The 10850-nt window shown below is 43.6% G+C and overlaps 1 protein-coding gene across 1 annotated transcript in view; it reads left to right on the forward strand.

Annotated features, from left to right (window-relative positions):
- Positions 1 to 577: 577 nt before the first annotated feature.
- The window catches only part of LOC108801188 (circularly permutated Ras protein 1-like), a 35492-nt gene continuing 25219 nt past the window's right edge, over positions 578 to 10850 (forward strand). The window contains exons 1-6 of the mRNA XM_018573118.1: positions 578 to 724; positions 2196 to 2293; positions 2668 to 2705; positions 2975 to 3121; positions 4455 to 4550; positions 5021 to 5089. Coding sequence (XP_018428620.1) covers positions 578 to 724; positions 2196 to 2293; positions 2668 to 2705; positions 2975 to 3121; positions 4455 to 4550; positions 5021 to 5089 — 595 coding nt within the window. The remainder of the gene's footprint in view (positions 725 to 2195; positions 2294 to 2667; positions 2706 to 2974; positions 3122 to 4454; positions 4551 to 5020; positions 5090 to 10850) is intronic.

Here is a 10850-nt window from a genome sequence, read left to right on the forward strand (position 1 = left end):
GTCTCCCTACTCTTTTATTTAGTGTACAATTTTTAATCATGTATCAAATAAAATGTACTTTTTAGATAAAGAAAAACGTCTTTTGTGAACCACTGTTCCGAGTGCCTAAAAAACCCCACTCTTCATAACGCCATTCTTTCCCAATTTAAATCAGGGGTGTGGCACTCCTCAATAACACCCCCTTTTCCTTCTCCCCTTTCTCCACGTTTAATTATATTTTTATATGTGTTGCTGTTGCAGATTTTCTATCACCTTGGTGAAAGCATTGTCTGCAGGACAGGAAGTGAGGTTAAATCTCACCACCAGATAGCAGTACAAAACCAAACACAACTTTTAATCCTTCCACTCTCCCTGAACCTAGAAAAAAAAAACATAGGGGAGCTAGCTCGAAATACATTTCAAAAGATTTGGGTGGAATAGCTTCAGCTACCTGGTGTGGTACCGAGTTGGTCAGAATGTAACAGATGCTGCTAGCCTTGGAATGTTAGAGTAGGAGAGAGAGAAAAAAGTGAACTGGAAAAAAATGTTTTTTTTGGACCAGAGAATGCATTACATTAGATGAATTGGATAGGATAACATGCACTGGCGTAACTACCAGGGTCGCAGCAGTCGCACTTGTGACTGGGACCTGGTGTTCCGCCAGTTCAGGGGGGCCCAGCGAGAAGAGGATGGCACGGCGCCCGTGGAAAAATGCGACTGGCTTTCGGCGGCTCTGATCACACCTGTCAGAGCTCCCTCTCTCCCGGCCGCTGCAGCTTCAGAGCGGCCAGGAGGAGAGAGAGGGAGCGCTAACAGGTGTGATCAGAGCCGCCTCTCTGAGCAGAGGAGCGACAGGTAAGTTCCCGTGCCCGTCAGGAAGTTCGCCCCCCCACCTTTCACGCCGGATGGAGTAGACAGTGAGGGGAGAGCTGCACTCGCAGCCCTTCCTCTCAGCTGTCACAGGAGTACTCCTGTATTGGGGGGGGTGACAGATTCAATAAAGAGAACCTGTCACCTCCAAATGCTATCAAACATGGGGCTTGTTAGCTCTTGTGATAGCAATAAAGTTAAGTGAAAAAAAAGATAAATTATAAAATAAACATTTATGAAAAAATAAGTAAAAAATTATAATTAAAAGCTTTGGGGAGATAGTAGGGATCTAAATAGACCCCTGATATTTCCCTTTTAAAATAGGAAAAGAAATGGAGGACACAAAGTCTTATTCTGCAGCCCCTGTTATCAATGAACAAATACTGAGTGTTCCTGTCCATTCATAACATGAGGACATAGTGTGTTTACTATAACCACAATCATAAATGAACAGGAGGGGATGTAGATCACTTGCCACTCATTCATAATTGAGGATATAGTAACCATACCATGTCCTCAATTATTTACAAACACTCAGCGATCACTGACTGCTTGTACCCGCTCTCCATACTGACAGCTGTCACAGGAGGCTGAGCGACCGGTGCAGGGAGGAGAGCCCAGCCTCCTGTGACAGCGCGGGCTGTCTCCACCCCCACACCGCTCTCCTAGAGGAGAGATGTGGGAACAGAGGGGACGTGGGGAACTTTATTTGTAGTCCTCTATAGTTGATATACTCTGTCTAGAAAAAATAAAATAAAATTAAATATGCGGTTTTGTTTAAATATAGGCATTATTAAGTTTGCGGAATATGACTATGCTTATGAAGAAGTCCTTGAGCCTGGTGTGAAACCTAATGGTAGGCAGGGTAGAAGAAAAAAAAATTAATATTTAAAAGGAGATGCAAGTTTGAGGTTCAGGAGGTGCACATCAAACCTTGGCGGAACAAAGCGCTTAGACCAACGGTACTAGATAGCCAAGTACTTCTCCATTCTGTCAATCTAGCCTCAATTTTCTTGTCCAGCATAGTTAGTAATTCTTGATCTGGTCTCAGATTTCCATGCTTGACCGATAGTCTGTTTTGCTGCTGTAAGAACATGGATCATCAGCTTGAACTTTGAAGAGATATGGAGGTCAGATCTTAAGAAGGGCATATATAGCTCTTAAGGGGATCCTTTAGCCCCTGAGTTTAGTAAGCATTCTGAAAATTTCTGTCCAGATTCGCTGTACCACCAGACATGTCCAACAAATATGGCAGAAGGTTTGCTGCTGTCCATAATTTCAGAAGCAAAGAGGTGAGTAGCTAATGGGGTGATTCTAACCAGTACCAATGCATAATAATTTTGCAGTTGGCCTACACCTACAACAGGTGGAAGAAACCGGACTACAAAGTGGCCCAGATCTGGAGCCAGTCATCTTTGGATCCAAATCAACAGCCCCCTGCTTGGTATATGGAGGATACACATTCACTTTAATTTTTATATTGCTCCTCTTACCTGTTTAATTCAATGCCGTCAGTGTCAGGAGCCATACAATGTTGGTATCTAAACAGCACTGTACTTGCAAAGAAAACAGAATAGCTGCAGAAGGCAGCATTCCTAGGGCCCCTAGGCTGAAGTCATTCCAAGTGGCATTGGCCAGGCAATTGTGCATACATAGATTTCTTAATGTATTTTCTAATCAAAATACAGTATTACACATATTTCATATATTGTTAGTATACTACATTAATGTGGTAATAAATATATATTTATCCATTACTATTTGTTAATATATTCTAGGTGTCCTTGCGCCTGATTTAGCTCCATATGACAACTTTAGTTCTAAAGCAGATTCTGCATCACCCGGAAAGGCAAATGGTAAGTTTTAAAGTAAGGTAAATTTACATATATCATCATTGACAAGACTACAATGAATATAGTTGTTATAGAGGGAATTGACTAAACATAACAATTTTCTGCATTTAAAAAAAAAATGTTTGGGAACTGTTACTTATTTAAAAAGTATATGTAGCACTTCTATAAATATATCACAGTGCCATAAGCCCAATGTTAATGGGAGTAGAAGTTGCTGCATATGTCAAGGTAAGCTAGACTCTAACCTCATCGAACTCTGTGTTCACCTTTAGAGCTGCCGCAGCAGTTGGCACATAACAGACTGTCTCTGGAAACAAATGTATACCAAGGTTTCCAGTTACCATCATCCCCAAAACCAGAACGGAAGACACCACCTCCTGTTCCAGAACGCAAGACAAAGCCTTCCTCAACCAATAGAGGTATGCTGACTCTGTTCAGTGTTTGGTTTTTCTGTGATCTCTAAAATGGTCATGTGAAACCAAGCAACAAGGAAAATCAGAAGGCTGCTGATTTCAGTGCTTTCTGGGTAAGCACACAGCAAGTGAAGCCAGAGTGAGATCTGAACCCAAAACCCAAACCCAGTGATGGTAGAGATGAGCTTTGGGTTCAGGTCAACCATGTGCTCGACCTGAACCCAAGCTATTTTGCAGTTCAATTGACAATTTGACCAGTTTGCTTATCCGGCAACCTCTATCTTTGTCCTAGCAACCAATGATGCAGTGTCATTGGTTGCTAGGATGCTAGTAGCTGGGCCACACAGCTTGTTTAGTTTCTAGGATGCAGGTGGGTGCAACCTATGATGTGGGGCCGCCAGTGTCTTAGCAACCAATGATGCTGTGCGGGACACCCAGGATCTTTGGTTGCTAGGACACAGACAGCCCTGGGTACTATTTGCTTGAAAATTTGCTAAACCCAGGCCAGCTCACTTATCACTAATCAAAAGGTAATTTTTCAATTGGAGCCCTAGATTGCAATAAAACCTGACAGAGGTTTAAATCCTTCCTCATTCTTTCCAAAACTAGAAAAACAGTTTGGCTAGATATACACTTTAAAAAAAGAAAAGTTAGTTTTAGCAAAAATCATTATAGCTTCCCTTTGAAAAAAAATCTACAAGTTAAGTATTTTGAATACTTTGTGTCTTTGCCTTGTGTAAGCTGAGATTTCTAGTTTAGACCTTCCATCTAAAATGTTCCTTGTGAGGTAACAACACAGAAAAGCTATACTTGAAACTTGTGTACAGTGGCGCCTGTCTTAGGGCTGGTGCAGACCTGGGCGATCTGGGATGAGCATCCCAGGATTTCATTAATTTCAATATGGTTACATCCACGCAGCAATCGCAGAATAAAGGTACATGTACCTTTCTTTGTGACACATGACACGCGGCTGTTTTAGCTGTGATCGTGTTCGATTGCACAGGCGGAGTCGCGCGGGAAACTGCCCAATCCGCCCAGCGCGACTGGGGTACCATTAGAAAATAGTGACACCACCAGCGCGATCGGCGGTGATGGGCAACTCCGTGACCGCATGGCAATCCGCGCGGTATCGTGTGCAGGTGTGAAACTGGCCTTAGCAGAATTATTTTCAAAACAAGAGTTAGAATAGTATTTTTTTTAATTGTGTGCATGAAAGTGCTGTTGCCATATTGTCAAGACAGTATATGATATTCATTTTTAACCATGGAAAGTGTCAGAATTTAGAAAATGTAGCCATATATGTATATATATTCTTCATCTTGTTTCTGTTGTCTTCCAGGCATATGTACACCATCTGCTGCCTTTAAAATGAATCTGCAGAACCCTCCCCCACCGATTCCAGTTAGAAAAGAGAAGCCATCAGAATATCGATCTGGTAAAGAAAGTACTCTACTACCAATATTTCTCTGGTCTTCATTGCTGTTACCTACTATCTGCTTACTAATGCCTGTGCCTCATTTACTCATCACCAGTATTGTGTGAGCTGCAGTGGCAGACAGAGCCACCAAATCCCCTTTGTGCAAGAACAATTTTTAGGGCCCCATTCAGTTACTGATTAAGTAAAATAATTCACTTTGTATCAATTGAGGCTACACAGAACTGAGCCATGACTAGGCCTATGTGACAATGGGAGAGGTCCTAGCAACCGTTTGACCCACTGTTACATAGACCTGGTCAATACTCCCTTCTATCTAGCTGTCAATCGATACACAGTAAGTGTTTTCACTTATTCAGGACCCAGAAAGGGACCCTGTGCAGCTGTACTGTCTGCACAAATGTTATGTCCACCCGCAAACCCCCCCGGTGAAGAGTACATCTTAAAACTGCTGTTTTGTTTAAATGTAGGCAATATGGAGTCTGCAGAATATGACTATGCTTATGAAGTAATGCCTGAGCCTGGCATGGAATCTAAAGGTAAGCAGGGTAGAAAAAAATATATTGTAATGTTTAAAAGGAGATTTTTGCAGTATTCATTTTTGATAGGGACATGGAAGGGTCATCACACCCAAAAATCCAATTTGTAAGTGGTACTCACCCCTACGGTTTATAGTGCTTCATGTGCTGAAGAATGGCCACTGAAATATAATGGCTCTCATAGTGCATGATGCCGTTTCACCATACAGGGTATAAAATAGCCTTCCTGCGCTCAAGAACAGTCCCATACTATCCTTTAGCAATGACTGTATAGGTGAATTGTACAGTATAGCCATTAGTTGTAAGGAAAACAAGCCTTTATCTGGTGAGCCTTAGTGCATGGTCTTCCATTTTCAGAACACTTCAAGATTGGCACCTCGCACATGGATCTACCATCTACAAAAACAAACAATGCACATACAGCCAGAGCGCAAACAATGCACATACACCCGGAGCACAAACAATGCACATACACCCGGAGCACAAACAATGCACATACAGCCAGAGCACAAACAATGCACATACAGCCAGAGCACACACAATGCACATACGGCCAGCGCACACACAATGCACATACGGCCGGCGCACAAACAATGCACATACAGCCAGAGCACAAACAATGCACATACGGCCAGCGCACAAACAATGCACATACGGCCAGCGCACAAACAATGCACATACGGCCAGCGCACAAACAATGCACATACGGCCAGCGCACAAACAATGCACATACGGCCAGCGCACAAACAATGCACATACGGCCAGCGCACAAACAATGCACATACGGCCAGCGATAAAGTCCCCCCCATACATACATGCATGCAAACAGGCGTCGGGTGCGCATACGTGTGAAAACGACGATTTCGCCCATTACGCCGCACATGTTACATATCGTCGCGAACGTCGGAATGAGAGCAATAATTGTAGGGCCATCAATCACTGATAACACTAAACTGATGAGCGGTAAAAGCTTTTAAAGCGTCACCTATGGTCAATTTTGGGCATGGTAATTTTTTGCGATTTTGCGGGTGCGCGCAATTTTAAAGCATGACATGTTTGGTGTCTATTTACCCGACGTGACCCCGCTTTTTATATTTTACCAAAAATATGGGTAATAAATGGGTGTGGTTACTGAGGGTGTGGTCACTGAGGGGTGTGGTCACTGAGGGGCGCTGTAAAGCTTTCTCGCACAGGGCGCCTAAAGGCCTAAGGCCGGCCCTGGTTACACGATTACTGTATGTATGCCGGCAGCATGCCATTGTTAGATGTTTGTTATCTCAACATGTTACTGTAAAATACTTACCAAGTTGTCACAGATATGTAATTATGTCCAGCCCTATAGAGTGGTGAACGTTTAGTAACCCTGTATGTTTCTTACTGCTATCAGGGGCTCTGTTAGGTTGCTCTGATTTCACATACTGTGAGGACCAGACAGAAAGTAAAGGGGAATCAACAACAGTAATATGGATAGAAATAAAACCCCTTTTATTGCTGTTAGTGTCCCTGTTGCAGATTTTCCCTCACTTCCTCTCTGGTAAAACCATTGTTACCAGGACAGAAGGTAAGCTAACATCCCTCTAACAGAAAGACACACAAATAGAGTAAAAAAACTAGAATAAAGGACCATAAGGAAAAGAGTGGGCTATGGAATGGGAGGTGGGAGTAAAGCTGGGTAAACACGGTTACATTTTTTTCGTTCAGTTTTGCAGGCGAATGAACAGGATATGACAGATTCCTCCATCCATGCCAAACAGAATAGATGGATGATCGCCCACTGTGTAAACTGTATTCTGCCAGCTGTGCCGGACACTCAGAATACCCAAACATTGCTTGCAGCTGACTGGTGGCAAAGACCGTTTGGTCAATGACTTTCCAGGATGTTCCTTCAGCAAAAGTCAATCTAATGATGGATTTCTGTTGAGAACATAGGGCCACCATCGGATTGAATTTCACTCCATGCGTACCCAGCCAGGGGCGTCCTAAAGCTGGGTGTCACACGGAGCGGAGACTGGGTGACACCCCACCGCTATTGACGCCTGCCGGCGTCCATCACGGGACGTTCACCCGGCGGAATGAGTTATGCTGCCGGGTCCCTCCTTTCTCCTGAAACTCGGTCACGGACCGAGAGCCAGACTTTTCATAGGGGGGCATAGGCGTCTCTACAGGGGGGCAATTGCCCCCCCTAGCTTATGCCTTGCCCCCCCGAGGGGGTGACACCAAAATGACAGCCAGTCATTTTGGTGTCCTCCCTCCAATGGTGGCACCTGGGTGTGGGCCGCATCCCCCGCACTTCCCCTTGTGATGCCACTGTACCCAGCTTAAGAGACTTAGAGATGAGAATGGTCATAAGACTATGTGATTATGGTTTAGTAAACTGAGAAAGATCTACCTTTCCTGATTATTTTTAAATTCCCCTTAAGAACTAAATCATTCATGTCTTCCATAGAATGGTCTGGCTGTGAGAAATGATGTCCCACGGGTGTGCAGTAAAACATTTTTATGTTCCTTTACAGTGTGTCTGTGTAGATGTAATTTTCTGTAATTTCTGTCCTATTATACCAAAATAACACCTCAGGTTGCACTTGTTACATAATACTGTTAATATTGAAGTGTGTGTCACTTTTTAATGGATTATACCTTTGGTTTCTATAGCCTTTAACAAATCAATTAAAAGTGATTTCTATCTTGAAGTGCTACCAGCACTTGCTTTGGAACTGGACATGCAGAAGACACCATCCCGAACTCCAGACCCTTCATTGGCTTCTTCACCAGGTACAGTGCGACCTTCATTGCTCGGTGGAATGCTTATGTTGTGTAACATAGTATAGACTAGACCAGCGAGCCTGGTTGCCGGTTCTCACCTGGGGTCGCCGCGAATAGCTATGGCCATCTTTAAACGTGGCCGGTGCCCAGATCCTATTTAATATATTGCCGATCCGGCAATATATTAAATAAAAATCATCTCATGGTGGTCCAGTGGAGGATAAGTATGATCTGCATCTCTTGCTGATGCAGACCATACTGACTGCTCCCTCGTAGTGACATTGATCTCTGGCAGGAGCAATTAGTATGGTCTGAATCAGCCAGAGATGCAGATCACACTGATCCTTCGCTGGATTACCAGGATATGCCCTCAGTGCCCCATGTGACCCCAGGGATGTAGGTCCCCTCCCTGCAAAACAGGTAAACAGGAGAGGGGGCATTGTTGTAATTATTCATTTTTATTGTTAATAGTTCTGTATGTGTCTGATGTGTGTTTTATTAGGTGTTTGTTTTTTAATGAGTGTGTGTTTTTTTTTAATGAAGATGTGTGTTTTATTGCGTGTGTGTTGTGTGTGTGTTGTGTGTGTTTTATTGCGTGTGTGTGTGTGATGCGTGTGTTTTAATGCGTGTGTGTGTTTTAGAGTATATGTGCACTTTTACATTATTATCAAAAAACAACTCCACTTTCACTAAGGTTGTCCTTTACAACCTCTTTTACCACTCTCAGGGTAAAGAACATATGGAAATGCATTTAATATTTCAACTAATTTTGATGTACCTGTGAAAGAGATCCGTAATATATATAATCTTGTCAATCTGTGTTGTTTTAAGTACAATACATAGAAGGGCTCTGCTCCTTGATTTGCAGTGCTACAAAGTGGTTGTGCTTTACTGCTTGGTCCTATGATACAAGTCCAATAAGTTGGAAACAAATGCTCTCTTCAGGGGCATAACTAAAAATCACAGGGTCCCATAGCAAAATTTTGTATGGGGCCCTGTGACTTCTAGTTATGCCCCTTGCAGAGCCCACTTGAGATCCCACGCAGCCCACCTGAGGGTGACCTCTATGATGGGCTCTGCAGGGTCACCCTCAGGTGGGCCGGTCACACTCCTTACCTGTCCGCCTCCTCTTCCTGCACGATCGCTGATAGGCCCCGCCTCCTCCTTCTCTGTCATCGGGCCCCGCCTCCTCCTCTGCTGCCGACCACGAGCCCCGCCTCCTCTGCCGGGTCCAGCCTGCTCCACCGCCGCTGCTGGCTCTCATTAACTCTGCAGCGGTTGTGAGAAGAACGCGCTGCTGCATAGATCACTGACAGTGATCTGAACAGCAGTGCATTCTTCTCACAGCCGCCAGTGAAAACCACCAGCATAAGATGCCATAGCGACCCAGGCGGCCCGCACGGCATCTGGCCGGCCCCCTTTGCTCCCCTGTGCCCCGGGCCCCATAGAGGCCGCCTGGGTCGCTATGGCGATTGTTACACCACTGCTCTCTTTATAAGGCTGACATCTAATCTCAACCGCCGTAAAGGTGGAACTTTACCCTTATCTTTAAAATAACAACAAACGCACCTTTAGAAATGTTTAGTAATGACAATCTACAAACAAATACTTTGTCTTGTTTGTATACCTTATTTTTCTTTTCTTCCCCAGTCTTCTGACAGTGGCCATTTTTACTAAGGGCAGATTAATATATCTTCCTTTACTTCCTGGAATTCTGGCAAATGTGACTGGGACATGTGACCATGCACATCATCTCAGGGGAAACAAATGCTTTTCCCTGAGATTTCACAAGATTTTGCAGCTTACAAATTAGATTTCTCGGCAATGCACTGTGATGTAACTTTCCCAGGATGCAACTCTTAGGCATGTGCTACATCGCTATTGCCTAAGAGGACCAGGAAGTGGAAAATCAGTAATTGTAAGTAAAATAAAAACATGTTTAACTAATCATTGTAAGATAATTTCATATCAGCATGCAGAGGTCCACTTTAAGGAGGTCGGTAGAACGATGATCATGGCTCCCTCTATTGGCTAACCTCTAAATCTCTACATTTAATGCACAAATATGGAAGCACAATCATGTAAATGTGAAAGCCACATCAAAAATAACTGTAGAGCAAACATTGCAATACTAACTTAAGATATGAGTTACAACACTTTCACTTCAAGTAAATTGCAATGTTCAGAGTTACGTTTGCTTACACTAACCATATTTTTTCATTTCTAAGAGAACTACCCTCCTAATTAGGTCACAATCTCATTAAAAGTCATTGTAGTTGTCTAAAAAGCTCTTCCTGAAATATGCACTGTTAGTTCAAATATCTTTTTGCCACACAACGTTAAATAAAGTCCAAAGTGTATATACAGTATAATAACAAAACTATAATAATGTTCGCTTAAAGCATATTACCCATAATTTGATGTTGAATTTGAACTCGATGGACTTGTATCTTTTTTTTAAACCTATCTACGTAACTATGTAATGTAATGAATGCAGCTCGGTAATCATTAATACCCCATTATTGTTTTTTAAATGGAAGCAGTGCAAGTACCTGTATTGGCCCTGTGTAGACCCCCTTCACTCCCTGTAGATTAATTAGAGCTTAAAGTAGAACTGAAGACAAAGCATTTTTTGTAGTTTTAAATAGAGTTAGAGAGGGTTACAACCATAGCCGTGTGCCCCCCCGTTGATTCCCCTTTAAATCGACCGCTGCCGTACAGCTTCAATGCACGGCACGGTCTCTTGCTAGCTGACACACGGCCCGACTTGCAGGAGCAGCTCCTGTCAGCTTCGGCCGGAGCTCTGTCAGTTCTGAGCTCCGGCCGAATGATGGATCACTAGTAAGGTCTAGCGCAGACCTTACTAGTGATCACCGCTAGATCATCAGGGAATGAAGATGTGTCTCCTCCCTGCACGGATGAAAGCAGGTGAGGGGGCTTGGGGGAGAGTTTCTGATGTCTGCTTGGGGGGGAGAGTTTCTGATGTCTGCTTGGGGGG

Source organism: Nanorana parkeri, unplaced genomic scaffold (genome assembly GCF_000935625.1).
Source record: "Nanorana parkeri isolate BGI_ZX_2015 unplaced genomic scaffold, ASM93562v1 scaffold2243, whole genome shotgun sequence".
In the NCBI taxonomy this organism is placed as follows: domain Eukaryota; kingdom Metazoa; phylum Chordata; class Amphibia; order Anura; family Dicroglossidae; genus Nanorana; species Nanorana parkeri.